At 44.6% G+C, this 27,140-nt stretch overlaps 1 protein-coding gene across 2 annotated transcripts in view; it reads left to right on the top strand.

The window, feature by feature from the left end:
* Window positions 1-5,143: 5,143 nt before the first annotated feature.
* The window catches only part of RAB3C (RAB3C, member RAS oncogene family), a 221,920-nt gene continuing 199,923 nt past the window's right edge, over window positions 5,144-27,140 (top strand). Inside the window, exons 1-2 of one of the 2 annotated variants that reach the window (XM_060235961.1) lie at window positions 5,144-5,262; window positions 26,366-26,593. In XM_060235961.1, the coding sequence (XP_060091944.1) occupies window positions 5,245-5,262; window positions 26,366-26,593 (246 nt within the window). In that variant the 5' untranslated portion in view covers window positions 5,144-5,244. Of the gene's footprint in view, window positions 5,263-5,932; window positions 6,075-26,365; window positions 26,594-27,140 lie in introns of those variants that run through there. The other variant, XM_060235960.1, reaches the window with a different exon arrangement.

Below are 27,140 nucleotides of genomic sequence, written 5' to 3'. Positions count from 1 at the left end.
CAGTATGTCCCCAGCAGACTGTTATGCTCCTTGGATAGCAATCTGCTGGTGATCCCTGGCCCCAGAGATGTCCAGCTGTCCTTGACGAGGGCCAGAGCCTTTTTGGTCCTGGCCCCAACCTGGTGGAACTCTCTGCTGAATACCATCAGGCCCTGTGGAATCTCACACACAGGACCTGTAAGGCACAGCAACAGGACAGCAACAGTTTGCATTCTGGCTGGCACCTTCTTCTCCTACAGGCTACTCAATTCCTTCCCCCACCCCCATCACCACCACCTACAAGGTGGCTGCAGTCCAGAATAGGGAACTGTAAAATTTCGCTATCTGATTCTTTTCAGACTTACTGTATTATTTATTTATTTATTTATTTATTTATTTATTTATTTGTAATTTATATCCCGTCCTTCCCACCAGGTGCCTCAGGGCGGCTTACAACATATAAAAACCAACATAAGAGTATAAAATTAAGCATAAAAGTTTAAACATTTCACAATTTACATAGTTAAAATCTAAACATTTCTCACGGTTATATACTTAAAACATTAAAGACATACAGCGATCTTACAACTACACGTTTCAGTGCCGGTTAGTTGTGAGCCAGCTGGAAGAGGACTGTCTTACAGGCCCTGCAGAATTGAGCAAGATCCCGCAGGGCCCTTACCTCTTCCGGCAGCTGGTTCCACCAGGAAGGGGCCATTACCGAGAAGGCCCTATCCCTTGTAGTTTTCAAACGGGCTTCCTTTAGGAGCTGTATTAGTACTTCTTATGCATTTTATCCTATGACTTTGATGTTTTTATTAAATGATGTACATTTCACAGAGCCCTGCAGTAGCAGCGGTAGGGCAATCTATAAATGTAATTAAATAAATAAATAAAATATGCAGCCAAAGTCCCATAGTCAGAGAAGATATCTAAGTCTGAGAGAGAGCAAGTTCTATTTGCTGCTGCATACAGGGACTGCCTATCAATATCTTTTAACCTCCGGCACAGCAAGCAAAAGGCTTGAGGTCTTCCAGGTGGTACTCCAATCAATTTAATTTTCCTTTAAATTTGACACAATCAATTGCTAGAGTAAGTATTTGAGAGCATAGTATATACATAGCTAGGGTATTCTGATAAAAAGTGGATGCACAGCCAGAATGTTAAGGTCTGAAGCCAGATCCTCATCTCTAAGACACACAGACTGGTCTCCAGGCACATGGTTATGTATCCAACACACTTGCATAAATCCATTACTAAACTGTGGATTTATGCCCCTCTATCTTGTGTGTGGGATGACTTCCAGGCAGACAAATCCAAACTACAGCCCCCAGAGGGCACAGGTGCATAACACCATCACACACACACCCCATCCCACCCCCATATACCAATCTAATCTAACCTTACAGCCAGGGGTGGAATTCTAGCAGAAGCTCCTTTGCATATTAGGCCGCACACCCCTGATGTAGCCAATCCTCCAAGAGCTTTAGAAGGCTCTTTTTTGTAAGCTCTTGGAGGGCTGGCTACATCAGGGGTGTATGGCCTAATATGCACAGGAGCTCCTGCTAGAATTCTACCCCTGCTTACAGCAAAATATTTTTCACAATTCTGAATTAAACAGTAGTAAAAATAATACTGATCTTTCTGAACAGTGTGTCTAACCTTTATATTTTCAAAGTATACGTTAGCCTCTCAAAATTAAGAGTGTTTTTTCCCCTCCCCACACACTATTGAGCCATGATAAGATGAACCATATTCCGTCCATTCCAAAAGTCCTCAGCTCTGGGGGTTACAGTTTTGGTCTAAAGAAAATCCCTGCTGTTATCTTTAAAGCTATTTTCCATTTCATTGCTGCAGATAATAACTTGCTGATAGGAAATCATCTGAACCAGGGAGGGTGGGGGGAAAGTGTATCGTGATCTTATCAACTACTGAAACCTTTAGGGGGAAATGTAGTTTGACCTAGGAAAGTCTCTTTTTTTAAAAAAAAAAAAAAAGTAAAACAATTGTAACAAGTAAAATGATAGTTTATGTTTGCTAGAGTACCCTAGGTGAACATCAGAACATCCATCTATTGCTGACATTTCCAACTCATTCTGACTGGCACCCTTTTCCAGGGCAGCCAGCTGGAAACAGCCATCTAATAAATGGTAGAGCCTGGAATGATTCCAACATTAACATCTGGTGCTCATGGGATGGCTTTTAATTCTGTGAGAGCACATCACTCCTAGAGGCATGACATGGAATAGGTGATCCACATTGCTTTTCTCAAATAAGCCCATGAAGAGACACATACTGTCAGACCAGCACTTTATACAGCTGACTGACACAAAGAAGTCGAGGTTCCTTCTCTTCTCTGCTTGACTCTGCTACATAACAACAGGAGAGAATGATATCACAGTCTCAGGAGTGCTGGGATTAGAAACAACACTCATGAGAATGGGAGAGGGGGGAAAACACATCAACAACAAATGCAGTAGGCACACTGTGGGAACTGAGAGGACAGGAAGAAATCCTGACTTTGGATGCTTTTGGCTGCTGCTGCTTTATTTTCCATCATCACACAACATCGATGACATCTGTGCAGGAAAAATAGCTGCCTCAGAGCTTAAGCAGCAGCAGTTTTTGTCAAGGCTGTATGAGTGACTAGGCAATGTTTTCCAGAATATGAAGCTGGATCCAATAACTCTTGCACTAAGATGGATCCAATTTTATATAACTTGTGGCTTAGTATTGGCCAAAGGGAAGAAGATGTAACAGCAGGAGAGTCCTTAGGTCCAAACTACCAATGTGAACTGGTTTTATCTGCAAAGATTTTACCCACTTCTTCTGTCCCTGAAGTGACTTGCAGAATAAAACTGATAAAACAGCACATTTTGTGGGGGGGTGGGGAGAGAATCAATAGCAAGAACAATTTGTCTAGCAACCCAAGAGGGAAAGTATGTTTCCAACAATCAGGCCTCTAGAGACGTGGCATATAAACATGTTCTTTAAATAACAGAAAAACCAGACCTATCCTTTAACAATGCACTAAACTTGCAGGGGGGCTGTAACAAATACAGTTCTGCAGTCCCCACAATCAGTAAAGGATGCAACTCAGTTTCCAAAGCCCCTCTGGAATAGGATTGGTCTTGCACAGTTCCCAAAATGCTTGTCAAAGAAGGTGTCCTATGCATCATCCTTAGCAAGCCTTTCCAAAGGGTGGGTGCCATTACTACAAAGTCCATTGATTTTATAAAGACCAAAAGGAGCTCTAAAAATAAGAAAGCACTGCTAGATTTATTTATGTAAAATATTTGTCTCCTTTTCATCTGAGCCTCTCAAAGGAGCATGCTCAAACAACGGGTATACAAACCTCTGAAATGCACTCAGGTTTGCTGATCATGCTTTACATACTTGCTGCAAGAAACAATGATATTGATGTAGCAGACATGATTGCAGTATGCTAGAGCTTTTGACACTTTAATTTGCACTGTAACACTATGTCTTTTTCTCTCTCTCTATCACTCTGTATTTTTAAAAGTAACTGGTTATGGTGACTTATGTTGGGTTACAAGGAAGACGATTCCCAGATTAAGAGTTTCAGCCTAGTTCAAAAGACTACATCAGCAAGCAGCACAGTGTGGAATTTACTTAACAGAAAGTTATATTGGACTGTATCATACTGCCTATGAACACAGGTGCAAATACTCAGCAGTATTCTATCTTTTAAAAAAAGATTAGAACTGCAGTGTAGTGGACAGTACAGGAAAGCACCTTCATAATGGAATAAAATTGTAGTCCACTCATGATTATTGTAGGTATCACTTGCTTTTACTGCAGTGTTCTAGACCATATAGTGGCCCCGTGGTGCAGAGTGGTAAAGCAGCAGTACTGCAGTACTGTGGTCTGAATTCTCTGTTTACAACCTGAGCCCGATTCCAGCGGAAGCTGGTTTCAGGTAGCTGGCTCAGGTTGACTCAGCCTTCCATCCTTCCGAGGTCAGTAAAATGAATACCCAGCTTGCTGGGGGGAAAGTGTAAAAGACTGGGAAAGGCAATGACAAACCACCCCATAAAAAGTCTGCCATGAAAACGTTGTGAAAGCAATGTCACCCCAGAGTCGGAAACGACTGGTGCTTTCACAGGGGACCTTTCCTTTCCTCTAGACTGTATAACCAATTTCTTTGTTGTTTTTAGTATTCCTGCCTTAGTTTGTTGTTTGCATTTTTGCTCTAATTCTGCAGTCCTCATTCAACTGCATTGTTCACTGGTTGTCTCATGCTGTCTGATTGCACTGCTTGACATCCTGTAATACCCCTTGGGTTTCAGCAAGAACGGCAGATTGTAAAGTAAATAAAAATTAAGCAAATAAATTAAAAATCCTCTTGCTCACACTGTGCCACAGAAATAGATCCAGACCAACCAGAAAAAGAACTTCTTTTCTGCCTAATTTAAAATAAATCAGCTCAGTCACACAACAGTAGTTCAATGACTGCCAATCAGGGATTAAATGTAGCTCTCAAAAATCAGAATCTCTGCTCTTGGATGCTTTTGAAAAGCAAAAGGGAGCTCACCTCTGAGTGATGTATGTGAGGAAGATGGCTTGGAGGACTTTGGAGTCTGGTTGCTTTTAAAAGTTCATTTTTACACTGGAATTTTATACTGGAATCTGGTTTTAAAGCAGAAATGTGTTCACTGACAACATTTGAACATTACACATGTCATTTTCCCTTGGTTTGCAAATATAAAGGGGAAAACCCTCCAGGAATATGTAAATCAGTTGCTTGATTTGGGATCCATGGATCTCAAAGTCCTATCATTTCCAATAGGCAGTTGAAAGGGTCTTTGGTGCACACTACACAAAGTGTAGTGCTACAAAGGGATGAAAGAAACACGAATCCAATTATTCTGTCCACTCCTGGCCGGGCTTTGTTTTGGTGATCTGAGGGCTGCATTTTATATAACTTGTTTGGTGTAAATAACCCCAGTGCGCCCCCCTCCGTCACCACCTGCTGTTCCAATTCTGAGATAATTAATGCGAAAGGTGCCTAAAGGGAGGTTCGTGGGGGTTGTGCTAATGCTGGTGCGGCTACTGGGAAACTCAGCGCTGGGCTGGGATTGCGAATGCTACTTTTCTCCACCAGCCAGTCGGGGGTGAAGGCGGGGGGAGCCCGCCCGCCCGCCTGACTCAGCCCTATCGGGGTGTTTAGTTCAACCGGCACTTATTTGCAGAAGTGTCTCGTTCCCGGGGAAAGTGGAGCATCCTGCCTTCGGCCAGAGCTAAATGGAGCTGTACGGGAAGGTAAGGCCTTTTTGCTTCTTCTTCGCGGGTCTGGGGCGCCTCTTTCCAAGCATGCGATTGTGCCCTTCCTCACCAAAGCGCCTCAGCAGCACCTAAACAAACGCCTTCCGATCTGTGTTTGACAAGACAACCCAGCTTGGACCCTGAACTGAACGGCCATCTGCGATGCCGCACACCCACGCACACAAACAACCATTCACTTCCCAGCAGAAAGGGATGAAGCTTAAATGTTCCAAGTTGAATCCAGAGTCACGATCTGAGCGGATATCTCAGAAAATCCGATTTCTGGGCACGTGTAAGAAGCCGAGGGGAGTGGACGGTGTTCCCTGTACCTTTCCCTCTGCAGGTCGCGTGATTCCGACGACTAAGGCAAAAACGTTGAAACTTTAGCCTGCTTTCCGGGCGAGGAGCACTCACTCGCCGCTGCAAAACTAGCAGCCACCCGGGTTTCAGTTTCCATGGAGCAATTGCAGAGACGGAGAGCTGAGGGGCGGGGTTTGAGGCGGGGAGAGCGCAGATTTCTGGGAGTTGTAGTTTTGGCTGGCTCTGGTTTCCCCTTGATCCTGGCCAGAGACCGGCGACAGTTCGCACTACAAGTCCCACAGGTCACGCGGGTGGCTCTTGATAAGACGTGGAGGGAGGGAGGGAGGGAGGTGGACAGCTCCCGGTGCTGATCTCTCCCAGCAGCTGTGCCGGGCGTGCAGCCTTGGGGTTCGCCGCTGCTGCTCCCGCTGCTGGTTTGATCCGAGGGCCGAGGAAGCGGGAGAAAGGACGACGAGTGGCTGACGATGAGGCACGAAGCTCCAGTGCAGGTTGGTCAGGCGAAAGGGAACCGAGCGACAGGGGAGGCGCGCAAGCGACGGGAGAAGAGGGCTGTGGCTTTGGTGCTGGCCCCTCTTGGAAAGTCTCTTGGGTGTTGTGTAATTGCGATTGTTGCCCGTCTAGTGTCCGCGCCTGCCTCTCCCACTTAGGCGCTGCAAAACCAGACGCTGCTCCGGGCAAACAGCGCGTGTGTTATTCTCTTCCGAAGCCCCCCCGCACCAGCCCGGATCTCCTTGTTTGTGCCTTTCGCGTGCGAAAGGCGAGGCGTGAACTCGGGCGTTACTTAACCGCGAGGAATCTGGATGACTACCCAGCGGAGCCAAGCTCACGAACACCTTTCCCCTGACCAACCCCGTTTCCTCTTTCTACGGCTGACTGTTGGACAGCTTTAATTAGAATTCAAACCCTTCCCGGGGTAGGGGGGGACGAGCGTCTCTTTTTGCAGCTAACGCGTTCCTTGAGAGCCTCTTTCCCAAACACTGAGGCGACTTCATGGTGGGTCTTCTTGAAAATCTGCCGGAGGAATCGTGAAAGTCTGTGCTTCCTAAACTCTTTTGCGTGGGAATTAACGACAGTTTAAAAAGTTTTCAATACGAAATGCATCTTTGATTACAATCACGACGGTAGCTGTTTGTTTATTAAAGGGCATATTGGCATTTTAAAACAGAAAGAAAAGTGGCTCCTAAAAAATAGAGACGCCTTTTAAAAATGTTTCTGGAGGGGGACTTCTGGTCGCTCTGCAATTGGAATAAGTACATGAATAGGAATCAGCCCAGATGGTAGCGATTTACAGGGCTTTGCAGTTTGTGTAATCTAACAGTAAATGTTTTTTGATAATTGATACACAGTAAATTGCCTATTATGTGGTTTATGGTCTTTCTGATTACTGTCTTTTAAACAGAAGCTCACCCATAGTCACCTCTCCATTATAAATTTGGCCAGTAGATTTTTACAGCTATATTGTGAACTGTGAACATTTTGCAATGCATTTACTGGCAGGTGTATTTCCCCTTCTACATGGCATTTTGTGACACTGTTCAAACCAACTTCAGAGGAAAATTCAATTCCAACTACAAAATCATTCATTGTTATGCACTGTTGCCCAATAATTTCAGAATAGTAATAGTGGGATTTTTAAAATCTTGAAATGTGATCCCCAAAACCTGATCAGTTTCCGTATACTGAAATATATTTTCTCATTGAAGGAACAACAAATGCAAAAATATGGTAGGAATATCTGCTTCAGCATCCCAATACACAAGCATGCTTATAGAATTAAAATGCATATGAGGTGAGCCTTCATGTTGTAACACATAACATATTTGAAATGTAGCACAAGAATTAAAGCGAGGACCCATAATTATGTGCGTTAAATTTGCTTTTTGGAGAAAAAATTTAACAGGGCCTTGTCAGAATTAATAGTGTAAGCTATGCTGCTATTGGAATAGTTACAATTGTTGCAATGTTGACTATGAACCTTTACTTGAGAGAAAAGTCTCATGGAACTCCACTGGACTTGCTTCTGAGTAAATATACACAGGATTGGGTGGCATAGTCTTGTAAATGCAAAATAATAGACTTTGAATAATACAAAAGTATCAAAGAGTGTTTTATTTGGCAGTGCCTTGACATATATGCTATTCAGCTATGATATCGGAGGGGGGGACTCCAAGCTGCCATTGCACTTAAAAATGCTTTGCCCCCTTCCTTTCCCCAAGCAGCAGAGGCAAAGAAGCTTGTTTTTACATAATATGGTGGCAAGAAATCTGTCAAAAACAAAGTGCGTGTAGCAGGGGGAAGCACTGAGATGGACTAATAATGTATTTTTCCCATGTTCCATCCATAATTATAATTACAGAGCATCCAGGATTCTCTGAAATATGAAAATGCAATCAGGCAGAGTACTTCAGATTAGCATTTAAAGACCACAGATAAAAAAAGAGAAAAGCTTCTTCTCATCTTCCCGCCTGCCCTTCTCATTCCTGCTGAATATGTCTAGAATGATTCTTATTAAACCTCCAAGCAATCCCAGATTCCATTATGAGAGTGTCTCCTGATGTGCTGTTAGTTTGTTTTCTGATGGGTTTTCTTTCTCCAAATGAGTTTCACATTTTTGGCAAAAGAGGTTCTGGACTGACTGAACCGATTGCTTGACTGGACTCATTTTCATTTGTTAGCAAAGGGAATGTGAAAGTTTCCCCATTTTCTGTCCTGCTGGCTTTACAGAATGTTTTATTAAATGTACCTTGGTTGTCCAATTAAAAAAAAAATTGAAGAGCTGCTGTTTAGTCTAAGACTGAAATTCACCCATGCAGTTTTCCACCCTTCTCTCACTAGTAATGTGCCTATGTGGAAAAATATATATAATAAAGCAGTTTTAAATGTACTTTAATCAGAATGAAATGTATATTCATGCAGGAAGGCTGGTTTCCGATTGCATTTCACCTTCCCTGTGCTTTACAATGCATGTGGCATTTCAGTCTAGGAGTGGTTCCAGACATCTGCATCCCCAATGACAGCAATCAGCACCATTCACATCACTTTTTGTCACCCACAAAAAGCATTACAAAAACCGGAACTTCTGGATGGGTAGCTGGGTTAGTTTGCAGAAGAAGAATCAAACAGGGGTCCAGAGTCACCTTAAGAACTAACAACATTTATTCCAGCATAAGTTTACATGAATCAGAGCTCATCTTATCAGAGGCACACAGTATGTGGAGAAAGCCAATGGAGTGGATCCAACCATCCTCCAACGAACCTACCCCCAACCTAAGGAAACGTCCTGCAACTTAAGAGGCTCTTCCACCAATGGAGGAGGAAACTGCCTTCAACTGGAGGAAGGCTTCATGGAGGTGGTTGGTTGTGGTAGGGTTGGGTAGGGAGAGGATCCACCACAGCTGGAAGTACCTAATCCCAGAAATCCCTTTACTCTTGCAGTTGATGATGCAGCCAGTTTAGATGAATTGAGTCAGCATTCACTGCTCCTTTCATATTCAGATATTTGAGGGCTGTGCAGAGGAATATCCCAGGTATCTGCCAAGATGCCCCAAGAGTATAGGGCTGATTCACACATGTTCATTGCTGAATATCTTGTCACTCAGTAACTTATCATTCCCCATTTGTCTCAGGCGAAAACAATTTTGTTTCAATGATATAAGGGTGATATCAAAGCTCTAGCCATGTTGTGTGCTCTGTGATAACTGTTTCATATAAGCAAGCTATCATCAATTTAGCCAGGCCTTGAATTCAGCAGGAGCTCACAGGAGCACAGCTGCTGAACCTTTCTGATAACCCCTGCTCCTCTTCCCCACCTACCTACCTACCTCATCCATTGAATAATAGGTGCAGCTGCATAACAATCCCTGGATTAGGAGAGTGGGCAGCCAGCCAGCCCCCAGGAGCTTTGCCACAACCCCAGCAGCCCTCATTAACCCCTGGAGAAGCCCGCCCCACCCTTTCTCCACTTCTTATGTGATTTTGGGCAGTGGAAGATTGTGGAGGGGGGGCCAAGGAGAACCCCAGGTGAGTGAGGCCTGATTGGGCTGGCTGGATCTCTGGTCAGCCCAAGCAGACTTTGCTTGCCCGGGGCTCTTCTTTCTTGTCTTGGGTTGCTTTTGGCTGGTGGGGAGTGGCATATGCTAATGAGTTATGCTAATGAGTTCCAGCTGAATTTAGACCCCTGAATTTAGCTCATCCTCTGATCCTCTTTGTCTCTTTTTGAACTTCTAAACCGCAGGAAATGTGGAAGGTGAACCATAATTCAAAAACAGTCTGTTCTTAAATAGGCTGCAGAATATAGATAAGGATTGGCAGATATGTACATGGGTGTCATAAAATTGTTCCCATTCAATATGAAGCTCTCCTCCCTAATTGGTCCCCAACAACAAGCTCAATATGAGGAGAGGCTGTGGCTCAGTGGTTGGGCATCTGTGGCTCAGTATCAGAGGGGCTGTGGAATCTCCAGTCAAAAGGATCAGGCAGTAGGTGATGTGAGAGTCCTGAGACCCTGTTTATGGCTGCAGTAGTGCATAATACCATAGAGAGGAAAGGAGGGCTCTTCCCCCGCTTCCTTGAGACCAAAACAGGCATACTGGAGAGAACATTGAATCTGATAGTGTGAATGTTGGATAGAGGCTTTGGCTCAGTAGCAGAGTATTTATTTGGCATGCAGAAAGTCCCAGGTTCAATCCCTGGTATTTCCAGCTAAAAGGGCCAGGTAATGTGAAACACCTCAACTGGAGATTCTGGAAACCTGCTTCCACTGTGAATAGATAGTGCTGACCAAAATGGAATAAGTTTTTTAATCAGTCTCAGGCAGCTTCATGCGTCCATGTAGATGGATAAACCACTTAATGGTCAAGTAACTTCAAGAGTTTGTTAAAGCTAACAATTTCTGGATCATCATGCGATTGAGTGACAGACTAAATAATACTGACCTTGATGGAACAACGGTCTAATTCAGTATAAGATAGCTTTGTGTTGGTACATCTCCTTTACATGTATTAAAAGGATCAGGTAGTAAGTGATGTGAGACCTTTACCGGAGACCCTGGAGAACCACAGCGAGTTTGCATAGACAATATTGACTTTGGCTGCACATTGTGGAATATAATGTTGTCATTGCCCTAAAGATGATAATTTACAATGCGATTTTCTTGTGTCAATAAGGCAATCCATTGGGATATGATTGGCAGAGTGTAACAGTAGCATAGTATCCAAGGATGTGCAGATGCAGCAGATAGGACAGTGGTCTGATTCAGTATAAAACAGCTTCATGGGTTCTTGTAGTGAACAGTTTGCTGGCTTTGTGGACATCCAGCATCAGATACGGACCCCATGGTCACATTACAAGTCAAATTTGATCCATGTCATCATCATTCTCTCTCTCTCGGCTTGGCTTCGCGAACGAAGATTTAAGAAGGGTGCAATAGTCCACGTTTGCTGCAGGCTCGCTGGTGGCTCACAAGACCAATGCGGGACAGGCAGGTCCTGCCACAGTGGCTGCAGGGAAAAGTCTGATTTAGGGTTGGTCCTGTAGCAGTGCGATTCTTCCTCAATCTCCTTTTGTCCTCAAGACCAGCTATGCGTGCGTTCTCAAAGGAAGAGACAGCCTGGTGGATGGTACGCCTCCATGCTTTGCGATCTGAGGCTAGGTCAGACCACTGGTGATGGTTGATGTGACAGGTGCTAAAGGATTTCTTCAAGGAGTCCTTGTACCTCTTCTTTGGTGCCCCTCTATTTCGATGGCCGGTGGAGAGTTCGCCATACAGGGCAATCTTGGGAAGGCGGTGGTTGTAAATACTAAGCTCAACAAACATCATTTGGCCACTTTGAAAACAACACTATTGGAAACTGAATACATGCCTGACCTTTGTTAGTAGCAGCCTTTTAGGATACACTTGTAGCTGACACAGGATGATGCAGGATGGCTCTTCAGCAAAGATTGTTCTGTATACCATTAGAGGTTATGCATACCTGTAAAAGCCTGGTAGGGTTCTGTATGAAACAGCCTACAGAAAAGAGACCATCCCAGATCAATCTGTCTGCGGCCAAATCAGAGTGTTGTACCAGCTAACCAAGTTGCACCAGGAAGACATAAGCTTATGGTAATAACTGGATATTCCTTGAGCAATTCATTTTCTCTCCACCAGACACCTCTGGGAATTATGAGAGAAGAATACTTAGCATTATTTATTAGTTTAATTTAGTACCCTTTCCAGGTATTTGTTTGCATAAAGCACACCCAAGTGTTCAGTGCTGTCCTGTAATCTCTGCTACAGCTCTGTAAAGTTGATCAGTATTATTATCTCCATGTTGCACAGAAGTTGCTGAGGATAAACAAAAGCAACTTGGCTGAAGTCATGTGGTGAGAGGCAAGGCTGGGAGTGCAACCTTCATGTTTTGTAGTACAGTCTCTGTGCTTTTCCAGCCCATGCAGATGCCATATTCTCATGGATCCCAGTCTGAGATCCTTAAGGAAGGATGGAACAGAAGAGGAATTTGTTAAATAGCAATAAATTGTATCAGGAAGAAGGAGGAGGAGGAGAAGAAGAGGTGGTGATGGAGGTTTTGATACTTTGGTTTTCTCTACCTTAAGGAGTCTCAAAGCGGCTTACAATTGCCTTCTCTTTCTTTCTGCACAACAGTCACCTTGTGAGGTAGTTGGGGCTGAGGGAGTTCTGAGAGAACTGTGACTGGCTTAAGGTCACCCAGCTGGCTTCATGTAGAGGAAGAGTGGGGAATCAAGCCCATTTCTCCAGATTAGAGGTGCCTGCTCTTAACCACTTCAGTCCTATTTATTTTCAACGATGTACTTTATTCTCAAGATGAAGTCTGGTTAAGGTTAACTTCTTCAGAGAACTGCGTGGATCTCCCCTAGAAAGGCAGAGCTCAAGGCACCTTGCAGAGTAAAACATGTAATACCATAAATGTTAACAATTGATAAACTAGTGAAGATTCAGCATTAAAAATGCATCCAAAGCATAAAAAGACAATAAAAGGCTGAGCAGCTTCATAAAAGAGAAGCAGACTATAAAACTACCTTAAAAGATCAACTCCTTGATCAAAAGCCTGGATAAAAAGGAAAATTTTGACTCAGCACATAAAAGAGAGTAAGGTAAGCACCAGGTGAACTTCATCAGGAAGTGCATCTTCTAGGGGAGTTTGTCACCAGCCTCACCTCTGAAGGCAGAGGCACAGAAAGCAGGGCTTGTGAGGAAACCTCTTAGTTGTCTGGACAGTGTGGGAGTATGGGAGGAGATCCAGACAGTCCTTAGAGCAGAGGTGGCCAAACTTGCTTAACGTAAGAGCCACAAAGAATAAACATCAGCTGTTTGAGAGCCAGAATACATGAACAAATACTACTAGGGTTGCCAAGTCCAATTCAAGAAATATCTGGGGACTTTGGGGGTAGAGCCAGAAGACTTTCGGGGTGGAGCAAGGAGCAAGGGCGTGACAAGCATAATTGAACTCCAAAGGGAGTTCTGGACGTCACATTTAAAGGGACCACACACCTTTTAAATGCCTTCCTTCCATAGGAAATAATGAAGGATAGGGGCACCTACTTTGGGGGCTCATGGAATTGGACCCCCTGGTCCAGTTTTTTTGAAATGGGGGGTATTTTGGGGAGAGGTACTGGATGCTATGCTGAAAAATTGGTACCTCTACTTCAAAAAACAGGCCCTCCAGAGCCCCAGATACCCACAGATCAATTCTCCATTGTTTTCTATGGGAATAAGTCTCCATAAGGAATAATAGAGTTCCAGCAGACATTTCCCTCCCCTCCCCCCGCTTTCTGATGACCCTGAAGTGGGGGGAGGGCCTCCAAACTGGGGAATCCCCTGCTCCCACCTGGGGATTGGCAACCCTAAATACTACCCACAAATTTTTATAAAGCTCTTTATACTGGACTTGGTGGCTCAGCCAGCAGCTTCCCTCCCCTCGTGCTCACTTTTCTCCTTCAGCTCTTGCACTCTCATTCTCTGGGTGACCCTTGTGGTGGTGAAGAGCTTGCGAGCCTGGTTATTTCCCCCTCTTTCCCTGCTTCACACATGATAGAAATAGTTGCCTACCTATGAGTCAGCACTCAAAGGCTGACTGAGGTCCTGATGCTACACACACTCACTCCTCAACCTCTGGGAGCCACACTGTATGTGTGAAAGAGCCGCATATGGCTCCCGAGCCACAGTTTGGCCTTAGAATATCCTGGCCTCAAGCCATTCAAAGGGAAGTACCAACACTTTGTGTTGCATCCAGAAACAAAACAGACAGCCAGTACAGATATTTCAGTACTTTAAATGCAAACAAGCCTTGACAGAGAAGGAGTGGAAAGCCCACTTTATTGACTTCCACAATATGAATATGACAAGATAGTTAAAGCTATTCATTCATGGAGTATGACAAATTGCTCAGGACTGGGATCAGATGTCAGCTTCACCAGCAATTTATGGCCTGAGTAACTAATTTGCCACATAGAGACCACTTCTTCTAACCTCGCTGTGGAGGCTTACAAGGATGGGGGTCACCAGTTGTTTTTGGAATCTTGACACATCCTACCATATCCACACCATTTCTGCCTGGTTCCAGGAATATAGTGAAATTTTCTTCACGACTTGGCTGGACTCTATTGAAAACTGCAGTTGCCCTGTGGTTTCTTTCACCTTGTGGGAATTTGCAAGCAACCACCAAATAGCCAAATGGCAAGACATTGCATAAGGAGGAAGAGAAATCAAGGGCATAAAATCACAAGTCCTATTGCTAATTGCTGAAACCTGACTGCCATTAAGAGGTCTCTAAACACATCTGGCTATTAATAATTGAGAAAAAGTAAAAAAGCAGCACAGCAAGCTTTCAGATCGAAGTAGTTATGGTATATCAAAGGCATGAGTGGGTGCCTGTTGCTTTGCAGCAATAGTAGAAGTAATTTATGAATCAGTGTCTGTAGTGAATCATAGTTTTTATGTGTGTGTGTGTGTGAACAAAAAAAGTATCATCTGACACGCTCTGTAATTCATCCGTCTGTAATTGCCGATCAGAGACCCAAACTTCCCACCATCAATAGCAACCAAACGGAATTTCTAAAAGAAGGAAGGACTAGTTGTTCATAGTACTAGAATGGTAAAGTTAATGTGGGAGGGATGAAAATATTTCCAATACATTTAAATACAGTCTGGAGACAACTTGGAAAATATCTGGCTAAACTCGTCGCTTTAAGACCCAATCTTAACCTGGTTTTGGCCTAGAACAAAGCTGTAAAGTGAGCCTTTGAACACAAGCAATCCCATCCAGTAATACAAGCTGATGAGTCATGGGGGGAAAAGGCTGTTTTATTTCTAAAATGTCATATATATACTATATCAAGACAACAGACCTTCAGCCTGGCCTGAGCATCCCTGGACCTCCAGGCCCCAGCAGATTCAGTCTCCCTTCTGTCCTTGAGCCCTGCTTCACCACAAGGTCCTTCATTCTTGATTCTGCTCAAGAGCAGCCCCTGTCATTCACACTTTAGACTATCACAGCCAAATATCATGCGTAAGCACTTTACACTTAGAATGAATGCCACTCCTGTCTATACTTTTTAATCCCAGCCTTCCCCCAAGGTACTAGTGACAGCACAGCTGATTTCCCCTTTCTAATTTGTACTGAACAATCCTGGGAGGTGGGTATGTTAGGCTGAGAGGGACTGGCCCAAGGTCACCCACTAGCAAATGGGTTGAGTGGGGATTTGAACCCAAATTTTCCAGGTCCTAGCCAAAAACTTTACATCACCATGCAATAGAGCTGCCAAACCCCCAGTCATCATGCTCATGATGTAGGATTGCCAGGTCCTACCTTGCTGGTGGTGGTAGGGGCTCCAGAGTCCATTCCAGGATCTTCTGGTGTGTGTGCAAAGCACATGCACTGTGATGATGTCACTCAGAAGTGACATTATGTTACCAACATTGGGCAAAACTATGGTTTGAGCTCAATTTTACCATAGAGTTTTGCACGAAAACTAGATCATCATCACACACACACACACCCCCAACATCAGCAATGTGATTATGTCACTTCATTTCATTATGTTCAGGGGCATTTGTGGTTGCGGTTTCAACTTGCTGGCCAGCTGGCTGGCAATGGAAGGAGGCCTGCAAAAGCAGGGGAACCCCCACCCAGACAGGGGGGATGGCAACCCTATCATGACGCTACTCCCACTGCAGGTCTTCCATACTTGCCAACATTCAGCAAATCTTATCCTTAAGCTTGGTAGCCTGAAAGGACACAGTGTATATGTTACTATCTGCCATAATTTCCTTGCAGTTACACTTACAGGGATCTTAGTTGCTTTGTCTTTGGCCTTTCAACTTGGACTAAGCCCTGATTAAACAGTACAGGATTTCTTCATCTCCATTCAGCCAGGCTTTCCTTTTTATGGAGTGTAGTTATTCATAACGATAAACTCTCTGGGTCCTGCTTTGCTCCTTATGGTGCAATCCTAAGAAGAATTAAAATAGGACCCAGACCTTCTGAAGGTGTTCTGAGCACATATTTTAAAGCAAGGCCTATGAGTTTCTTCTACAGTCCAGTTCCCCCCCCCCCCCCGAGAGTAGTTCCTGCCATGAAGGAAGGAGATAAAGTGAACCATTTCACCAATTCAGAATCTCAAGCCGAAAGCGCAATGGTGGCACGCGTGAACCCAAGGTGGGGTGAATCCAGAGAAGGGCCCCATCAAGAGATGAGCTCAGAACTTTTCTTTCATCATCCTGAGAGAATGTTGGTTCCTGCCTTGCCGATGTGTGGTATGAATTTCTGCAGCTCTGTTCCACAGCACAGGAGCAGGAATAAGGTCAAATTCATGATTTAAAAATAAGATCAAAAGTGAAGCTTGAGGGCATGATCCGTTGTTGGCATTGTTCCCTTTGAATGTCAGGAAACAATTTCTTCAACATCCCTTTCTTTCTTCATTAAAGTTTTATGAAAATATTTCACAACAGTGAATTTCAAAGAGTATAATAACGCTTGTAATCGTTAGCAATTTGAATCATCATTGTATTATTTATAAAGGATCAAACCATTTCATGCATGATGTGAATTGTTTGTATGTTTGCAAAAACATGATGGTCTCAATGAGTTCAGAGGGACTTTCTGGTAGATTTGCTTAGGATTTCAGCATTATATTTTTCCGAGGGACAGACAGCACAGTGTATTTTGCATGGAATATTGTAGGAGTACATAACTGTGGCTTTTAATCTGCTTCAACAAATTCAGAGTTCCTTAGGCAATACTGGTGGATAAATGCCAGAGGGGTGAGCGCAGCTAAAATAACAATGGGTTTTATGGCACTTTAAAGAGCCCCGTGGTGCAGAGTGGTAAGCTGCAGTATTGCAGTCCAAACTCTGTTCATGACCTGAGTTCGATCCCGGTGGAAGCTGGGTCCAGGTAGACTCAAGGTTGACTCAGCCTTCCATTCTTCTGAGGTCAGTAAAATGCATACCCAGCTTGCTGGGCGGAAAGTGTAGATGAAAGGGGAATGCAATGGCAAACCATCCCATTAAAAAAGTCTGCTGTGAAAATATGATGTGGCATCACCCCAGAGTCAGAAATGACTGGTGCTTGCACAGGGGCTACCCTTACCTTCAAAGATTTACAAATGTATTGTGACATAAGCTTTCACAAGCTCCAGAGCCTTCTCTATCAAATACATGAAAAGCTACATTTGGTTGGGATGTGTGCGTGTGTACATGTGTGTGTGTGTGTGTGAAGTTCTGCCACAGCTAATTTACAGCAACTTCACTAGGTTTTCAAGGCAAAAGACTAACAGAGGTGATTTCGCCATTGCCTTCCTCTGTGTAGAGATCCTACAGTTCCTTGGTGGTCTCCCATCCAAATATTAAGCAGGGTCAACCCTACTTAGCTTCTGAGGTCTGGTTGGATGAGGCTAGCCTAGGCCATCCAGGTCACAATATGTGTGTGTGTGTATGCCCATGCACACTATCTTTCTCTCTCATTGTTTGCCTGGGAAAATGAGCAAAAGCTGTATTTGATGGGTAACATGTTTTAACATGATACATACTTTTCAATCTACTCATTTTAATGATTTGTTTTATGTTTTAACTTTTTGCAATCAATTGTAAGGGCCTTGGATTCATATACAATAAATGTTATCATATCATATCACATACATACACACAGGACACCGTGCATCTGATGGGGCTCAGAAAAAGCTTAAATGTGTCTTCAAGGTGCCACAAACCTCTTAGTTCAGAGATGTCAAACTAACTTGTTATGAGGGGTGGATCTGACATTAATGAGACCTTGTTGGGTCGGGCCGTGTGTGTTCCTATTTAAGATTAGGTAGCAGAGGTAGAAAATTTATAAAGGACACAGACAAACACAAAGCAAGCTGTGATGCAGAAGGGAGCAAGAGAGAGGGAGAAGGAAGCAGATAACAGCCAGTTGCTCAGGGGCCTGATAGGAGCCCTCCGAGGGTCTGATTTGGCCCCCAGGCTGGATGTTTGACACCCTTGTCTCCCAGTAGTGGCCCATTGCTGGGAAAGTCTCTCCCAGCAATGGGCCACTACTGGGAAACGTTGTATGTGGCTTGTTCACACAAAGTGATGGCAACACTCAACAGGTCAGCCTTGAGAGTGAGAAGGGGCAGCCCCTGAATAATTAATTAATACCCCCAATAATAATAATAATTGCTATATTGAATAAGAGCTTTGCCTTCAAACGAAGGTGTCTGGTGTAAAACTGCCGTTAGAAACTGACTACCGCCCAGTGGGTGTGAGCTCCAGCTGTAAGATTAGATAAGAAAGCAGCCTCCTACAGAAAACTTGCTGTAAATAGATAGCGTAGAGGTATTGTGTTATGGAAATTTACTAGAAGGAGCTCTGTGAGGCAGGAACTTTGAAATCTGATAAGCTTGCACCAGCCTACTTGCTTGAAAACTGTATGCACACCGGGAAATATATCTCAGTCAATTTGGGGGCCCATGCCCGACTGAGTTCTGAATCATAAAGTACCATAAAGTAAACCTTGCTTCATACCAGTAAGTCTGTGCAGATCTCGTTATTTCTCTGCTTCAAGTGCATTCTAGAGCACTTCTCCACCCAGAATCATCTGCAACATGCAGAGTTTTGCACTAAGTGTGCATGAAGCTGCCATGTGCTGAGTCAGTCCAGTTGCTCCCCAGTGTCTCAGGAAGAGATCTTTCACATCACCTACTGCCTGATATTTTAACTGGAGATGCCAGGGATTGAACCTCAGACCTTCTGCATGGATACCTGATGATCTAACACCAAGCTATGGTTCTTCCGCTAATTTTTGTTCCATGGCAAAGATTCAAGGGCTCCTAAACAGAGAAGTCAATGAAGAAAGAATTCCCGAAAAGTTTGGATTCCTGATTAGTATTTATGTGGCCTAGAGCTGCCCTTTGGAATGTTCTAGCAACAGAAAAAAACATCAGATTTTCTAGCTCAAACCAATGCAGGCCTGACCATCTCCTTTGTTCTATGCTCCCTCTGTCATTCGCTAAGGATTAAGTGATGTTGTTTCCACGCCCACCTGGTTACAAATCCAATTACATTCAAAGCTACTAGGGAATTTTCCCTTCAAGACACAATCCTTTTGTTAACTGTCTGTAGTATGTTTATTTCTGTTGTGTCATTTAAAATAAGCTCAAGATTTATATGTTTCTGTGCTTAGTGCTTTCTTTTTCCCCCTCTACTTTTTGCATATTTTTGATGCAGAAGGTTGCAGAGCTTTGTTCAGCCTCCCCCCCACCACCACCACCACCTTCTGTACTGGCTGAGCTATGATCAAACAAGTTTTGGGTTTATAAGAACAGATCTGGGCAGTGTTCTGTCTAATCCAGCATTCTGTCTCAGATAGGAGGGTTGCCTGGTTCTTCCTGGACACTGGTGGAGGGTGGGAGAGGTAGGGTTGGGAAAATCCTGGAAAGTCCCTTGGAAATGGAACCTGGAAGGACAGGAACCTCAATGGGGTACAAATAATGACATAGAGTCCATTCTCCAAAGCATCTATTTTCTCCTGAGAAACTGTAGTCTGGAGGGAGATGAGCTGCAATTCTGGGGGATCCCCAGGTACCATTGGCATCCCTGAGCCAACCAGATGCCTTGAAGAGCTACTAGTGGTATCGAGGGTGAGGCCCCCTGATGTTGCCTCCCTGCACTGGCTTTCAGAAGTTCACTGCCTCTGAATGTGGAGGTTTCCTTTTAGACACCATAGTTAGCAGCCACTTGTCTGCCAGGAACTTGTCTAATTCTCATTTAAAGCTATCCATGGTCCAAACATCACCAGAACACCTTGGGTAACTTTAAGGTTAATTTCCCACACACCTTCCATCTGTACTAATAATACTGATCTGCCTTACATGCAGGGGTGGCATTCTAGCAGGAGCTCCTTTGCATATTAGGCCACACACTCCTGATGTAGCCAATCCTCCAAGAGTTTACAAAAAAGAGCCTTGTAAGCTCTTGGAGGATTGGCTACATCATGGGGGTGCGGCCTAATATGCAAAGGAGCTCCTGCTAGAATGCCACCCCTGCTTACATGGTTGTTGCAATGATTACAGAAGTAATATATGCTCAGCAAAAGTGCTAGATGCTTATGATTATATTCTGGTGAATGACTTCATTTTATTGCTGCTTGCTTCCGTGATGAATATGAATGTTGGGTTATTTTTAAAGATATGAAATAGAAAAACCTGGTTGAATAAATTTTAAAAAAAACATATTTCCTTCTACTTTATCTTGTGGACAACTGCACTGTACTATCCTTGCAACATTAATTTGGTAATGTATTAATATAACATCACATCCTTTATTTGGAGAGCAAGAAAATAGGGTGTTAAAAGCTAGGAGACCATGTCAAAAACTCAATTAGCACTGCAGCCTGCTTTCTGCACACAGACCCCACAGAGTTCAATGAGACTCACTCCCAAGGAAGTGTGCATAGAAGATCAAAATTGTGCAGCAGCCCAGTTGTGTTCACAGAAAACTCTGCATAGGACTGCAGTCTAAGACAGAAAAGGCACAACTGACTAATGGAAAGGATACTGACATAAAATATATTGGAAAGCATTGTGGCGCATCATGTAATATGCCAGACTGAAAACAACTTTGGTATAATAGACTGCCAGAGCTGAGATGTGGAGACCTGAGTTTGGATTCCTGCCTTCCTTATAGGCTTGTTGTTAGAAACCCATCCATGCTGCTCTTTATTCTGTAAGAAGAACTCATCACCATTCCATACAAACAAACTCAGAGCCTTTCTCCTCGACATGGGGTCTTTCGTTCACATAAACCTAAACAGCTTAAAAGTAAGGCCTCTGCATAACCTATACAAAATAGGTTATGCCCAGGCCTTTAGCTACTAGTATTGCCAAGTCTAATTCATAAAATATCTGGGGACTTTGGGGGTGGAGCCAAGAGACTTTGGGGTGGAGTCAGGAGACTTTGGGGCGGAGCCAGACATTCCCATTCCCAAAATAAATACATAAAAATACAGCAGTGCAGTTCACCTGAATAGTCATCGTTTCCTCATCGCCCAATAGCTGCAGTTCTAGTAAATGATAGTGAATACACACAAAGCAGCCAAAATGCACAGAGTTTGCAAGCTCACATTTCACTGCAGCTTTACTCACAGGAACTGCTGTTCTTCAGGCTAACACTGGCAAACAAAAAGAGAGAGAGAGAGAAAGAGATGGAGTTTTCCTCCATCCCATAAACAGGTTCCTATACAAAGTCTCTGAAAACAATGCAAAACAAGCACAGAAACACCACCCCCCCTTACTGTCTCTATAAAGCCTTCTGAAAAGTACAGGAGCTGATCTCTCTCTCTCTCCCTCTTTCTCTCTCTCTCACACACACACACTTAACTGTCTCTGGTTCCTCCACAATGAGGTCTGAAAAATATGCTGCTCTGTTTTACACACACACTTACTTGCTCTGAAACGAAAGCAAAGCAAATGGAGGGGCTGAGCTCTGACGAAGCTATGCTGCTGACCCTTCCCCATGAAGTACTTCCTGCTTCCTGCTCTACTTTAAAGGCACACACACACATTTTAAAATGGGACCTGTTTGCAGGTTTCTAAATCTGCTGGAGATCTAGAGATACATGATGACTGTGGGGGCGGGTCTTCCCCCCATCGACCAGCTGACTGGGGGTGGGGGAAAGCCTGTAAAACTGGGGGATCCCCCACTGGGACCTGGGGATTGGAAAGCCTAATAGCTACAGGGGGGCCAGGCCCATCCTTTCAACCCCCCTTCAGACTTTATGGCTCCTCCATTGGAGGACCCCCAATCTGTCCCCTTTGCTCACCGCCACTCTGAACAAGAAGTAGCACTGCTGCTGGTCTTTTCATTTTCTTCTCTCCTCTTTCCTAATACAGCATGCAGAGCAAAGGGGGAGGGGGAGTCAAGAGGTCTCTGTCTCTCTGAGAGAGGGGCACATAAGAAAGGGATGGGGGAAATGGAGCTGCTTTAACTGCCCAGGTGAAGGGGGGTTAGCTTTTGGAACCCAAGGCAGCTTACAGCACCAAGAGCCCAGAATAGGGCTGCCAAGGGGGTTCTCCCACCCTGGAGGTTCCCAACCCACCGGCCCACATTGGGCCGGCGGGGGGAACCTCCCCCAACATCGCTGGCATGATGACATCTCCCGAAAGTGACATCATCGTGCTGGTGACATTACATGCTGGCCACTCTAGGCGTTTTCAGGAAAACTCTATGGTTTTCCTGGATGCTCTAGCAATTTGGAAGGGAAAACTCTATGGTACAATAGGTACCATACTGTAGGTACCATAGAGTTTTTCCCTCCCAAATTGCTAGAGTACCATAGAGTTTTCCCAGAAACACCTAGAGCGTCCAGTGTACGATGTCATGCATGAAAAATGTCCCCCACCAGAAGACGCGGGGGACTTGGGAACCCTAGCCCAGGAGCACCAAACTGGATAGCCCTCTGGCCCCCCAAACAATAAATTCTGTTGTGGACCCCACCAAACATGAAATCCTGGCTATGGCTGGTTATGCCACCTGCCTCCCTTCACCCAGTCCTTCCTTGTTATGGAGTGCTACTATATATATTTATAAGCCATCCAGGCCTTGGTTTGCTACTCACAATGCAATTCTAAACACAGTTAACCCCTTCTAAATCCAGTGAAGCCAAAGCACTTAGATAATACACTGCTTAGGATTGCACTAGTCAGACATACCAATGCAGAGGTAATGAGAAAACATAACTTTTTGCTCTCTGTTCCCTGCCATGCATCTGAATGACACCCAAATTACCTTCTTTGTTCGTCCTCTCCTGCTGCAACTCATAAGGGCTTGCATAGCTTTTCCAGCAATTAATTTTGATTGCTGCAAGACCACTTGAGGAACTCTTATTTAATGGTTCTCTGGATGTAGTGATAGGTCACACTGTGCCAAACAACCAGCCTTCGTGTCCTTCTGTATTGACTTGCAGTACTTCCAAAGGATTAAGGTTTCTTTGTATGCTTTACAGCTGATGTTCTGGGGAATGGAAATTGAAGTACTAGACAGAGGACCCCTTGAGAACCTTAGGAAATTTATTATCAAAGTTCAGGACCTGTATTCATTTTCTTTTATACTACTTTCTAAAAACCCTACTTTTCCAGTAATAATACAATAATATAGCCACCATATGAAAAGACAAATGCAACAGACAACAAATATCTCCAACATCAGAATGTAAGCAAACTACTTGGAAGATTAATAGCTAGCTTGCCCCAGAAACACTCTATCAAAGGCCCACTGAAATAAAACAGCCTTAAAGAGAGGGTGCCAGATGCAGCCCTTCTGGCAGCCCACTGAACAAACTTGGGGAAGGTGCTGTGGCTCAGTCTGGGCTTCACATAACAGCAAGTGTCAGGTTCAAGCCCAGGCATTTACAGTCATTCAGGTAGCAGGGGTTTGAAAGAGCCTCTCCTCCGGAGATCCTGAAGAGCCCCTGTCAGTCATCGGTGAAGGTAGTCCCCCTGTGCAAGCACCAAGTCGTTACCAACCCATGGGGTGATGTCACATCACAACGTTCTTGGCAGGCTTTTTATGGAGTGGTTTGCCATTGCCTTCCCCAGTCATCTAAACTCCCCCCCCCCCCAAGCAAGCTGGGTACTCATTTTACCAATCTTGGATGGATGGAAGGCTGAGTTAACCTTGAGGTGGCTACCTGACTCTAGCTTCTGCTGGGATCAAACTCAGGTCATGAGCAGAGCTTGGACTGCAGTACTGCAGCTTACCACTCTGTGCCATGGGGCTCAGTCCTGTCAGCCATAGAACCAATAGTCTGAAAGTACGCAGTAGCTTCATTTGCTCAGCAGAATGTAACCAACCTCGCAGTTCCTCCAAAGGAATGGCATTTCACTGTGGACAAGGGACAATGGTTTCCACTGATTCTGTACTCAGACCCCCCCCCTCAGACCCCCCCCCCCACTTTGCCTTCTGTGCTGCTATCAAAGCTCCACTGATTCCCAGAAACAAAATTTCAAGCGGCTCAGTGAGCTGCATCAGGAAGGGAAGAAGTCCTGTTCTGCAAAGGCTGTGGATAGTTGCATACAGGGATTTTTTGTAAAAAAAAGCCCAGCAGGAACTCATTTGCATATTAGGCCACACCTCCTGATACCAAGCCAGCCAAAATTGCATTCCTGCTCAAAAAAAAAACAAACCCAAACCCTGGTTGCATATTTGCCAGTGTTGGCTGGGGAGGGGCTGTGGCTCATTGGTAAAATAGCTGCTTGGAATGTAGAAGGTCCCAGTTTCAGTCCCTGGCATTGCCCGTTAAGACCTTTCCCTGAGACCCTGGAGAGCCACCACCAATCTGAGTGCAAAATACTGACTTGGAAGAACCAGTGGTCTGATTCAATGTTCTGCAAAGGCAGAGCCATGTTCTCATGTAATGGTATTCTGAGTCAACATAAAGTGAAAGGGCTTAGTTTTTGGCTACAATTACCCTCCTGGCTAATTAAATCCTGCCTGAGGGAGCTTGAATGTCCTTTACGGGACATCATAAATAGATCCCTCTTGGAGGGGTGTTTTCCATCATCTCTAAAAGAGGCTTTGGTCCGTCCCCTCTTGAAAAAAAGTACAGCAGACCCGGCCGAATTGGCAAACTACCGGCCGGTCTCTAATTTACCGTTTTTAGGTAAAATCATAGAGAGGGCAGTGGCGTCACAGTTGCAGAGCTTTCGCCCGGGTTATGGGACGGAGACAGTACTGGTCGCCCTGGTAGATGATCTTCAACGGCATCTGGATCGGGGCGGTGTGGCGGTGCTGATGTTGTTGGGCCTGTCGGCTGCGTTCGACATGGTCGACCATCGGCTACTGACCCGCCGCCTCGCCGACGTAGGGGTGAGGGGGTCTGCCTTACAATGGCTCTCCTCCTTCCTCGAGGATCGGGGACAAAGGGTGGCAATTGGGGGCGAGCGGTCCCAGAGGCGCACACTGGACTGTGGAGTGCTTCAGGGGGCAGTTCTCTCACCAATGTTATTTAATATCTATATGCACCCCCTTGCCCAGATCGCCAGGAGACATGGACTTGGGTGCCATCAATATGCAGATGACACCCAACTCTATCTGCTAATGGACGGCCGGCCTGACTGCGTCCCAGAGAATTTAGACCGGGCCCTGCAGGATTTGGCAACTTGGTTGAGGAGGAGTGGGCTGAAATTGAATCCAGCAAAGACAGAAGTCCTCTGTCTAGGTCGGGGCGCTCGGGGAGGGGAAATACCTCTCCCTGTCTTCGACGGGGCGCCGCTAAAAGCGGCGCACCGGGTTAGGAACCTGGGAGTTTTACTGGAGCCTGCACTATCAATGGAGGCCCAAATTGCAGCCACTGCCAAGTCAGCCTTTTTCCATCTAAGGCGGGCAAAGCAGTTGGCTCCCTTCCTAGAGCGGCAAGATCTGGCAATGGTGCTTCATGCAACGGTCACCTCGAGACTGGATTACTGTAATGCCCTCTACATGGGGCTGCCTCTGTACCGAACCCAGAAGCTGCAGCTGGTGCAGAATGCAGCGGCCAGACTGTTGTTAGGGCTTCCTAAATGGGAACACATACAGCCTGGGCTGCGCGAACTGCACTGGCTGCCAGTTATATACCGGGTCCGTTACAAAGTGCTGGTCATTACCTTTAAAGCCCTATATGGTCGAGGACCTGTCTACCTTAGGGACCGTCTCTCCCCATATGAACCCCAGAAAGCACTGAGGTCAGCCGGGAAAAAACTGTTGACTATTACCGGACCGAGAGAGGTGAAGTTGCAATGTACCCACAATCAGGCCTTCTCCTCTATAGCTCCGAGCCTATGGAACCAACTTCCAGAGGAAATGCGGGCCCTGCGGGACCTTGAACAGTTCTGCAGGGCCTGCAAGACCTTCCTCTTCCGACTGGCTTTCGCTGATGAAAATGGAAATTGCTAAGGAAACCGCCATAATAAAAGCAAACATAAAGTAAACATAGCATTAGCACTTTTATTAATTTAATTTAATTTAATTTAATTTTAAAACTTAAGCAGATTTTTAATTAAATGTTCATGTTGTTTAACTGTAATTTTATCTATCTGTATAGCTAAATTTGAATTGTGTTGTTAGCCGCCCTGAGCCTGCCCCGGCGGGGAGGGCAGGATATAAATAAAATTTTGTTGTTGTTGCTGTTGTTGTTGTTTTGAAGGCTTAGTAGAATATATATCGGCCACAGATAATAAAGTAAATTCAAGACCCCCTCACCCCCCAAAAAAACCTAATCTTTTTTTTCCTATTCAAAATTTACAGATGGCATCTGCTCAGGACTCCAAGTATGGCCAGAAGGACACATCCGATCAGAATTTTGATTACATGTTCAAGCTGCTCATCATTGGCAACAGCAGTGTTGGGAAGACCTCCTTCTTGTTCCGTTATGCTGATGATTCTTTTACATCAGCTTTCGTAAGCACCGTCGGGATTGATTTCAAAGTAAAAACGGTTTTCAAAAATGAAAAAAGAATTAAGCTACAGATCTGGGTAAGCTGGAAGTTCTTTTAAAAAGATTCTTGCATAGTGATTATTTGGTGATGAGTCATCATATTTAGAATTGCCCGCTCAATAGGATGACTAACTAGATTGTTCTCTTTTTTTCTTTCCCTTTTCCTGATGACATGGTTTGGTCTATGGCATATATTCTGGAGAGCTTACATTTGGAGCAGGGATCTGGTTGGTTTCTCTGATGAAATTCTGGCATTATTATTGTTATTGCATTGTTCCATTCTACTACTCACTTCTGGCTTGTATTAAACCTTAGCCCTGTTTTGTTGCCACCAAAAACCAGCAAGTATTTCATAGCTTTTTTTAACTATTAAGCAGCAGCATTCTGGACTCCCTGTTCTTTCTCAAATAGCTCATATGTAGGTGTAAGTCAGGGGATCAGTTTACCACCATTCTTTGATAATGGTCAGAGGATGCATTCACCAATCACTCTCATATGAGGGACAATGGCATACCTGCCCATCTTGTTTTCCTGGCACACTTGCCTAGCTTCCACATAGTGATATTTAAACTCTGCAGGAACATG

This window comes from Heteronotia binoei, chromosome 4 (genome assembly GCF_032191835.1).
Source record: "Heteronotia binoei isolate CCM8104 ecotype False Entrance Well chromosome 4, APGP_CSIRO_Hbin_v1, whole genome shotgun sequence".
Taxonomy (NCBI): domain Eukaryota; kingdom Metazoa; phylum Chordata; class Lepidosauria; order Squamata; family Gekkonidae; genus Heteronotia; species Heteronotia binoei.
This window is presented reverse-complemented; position numbering and strand designations above follow the sequence as displayed.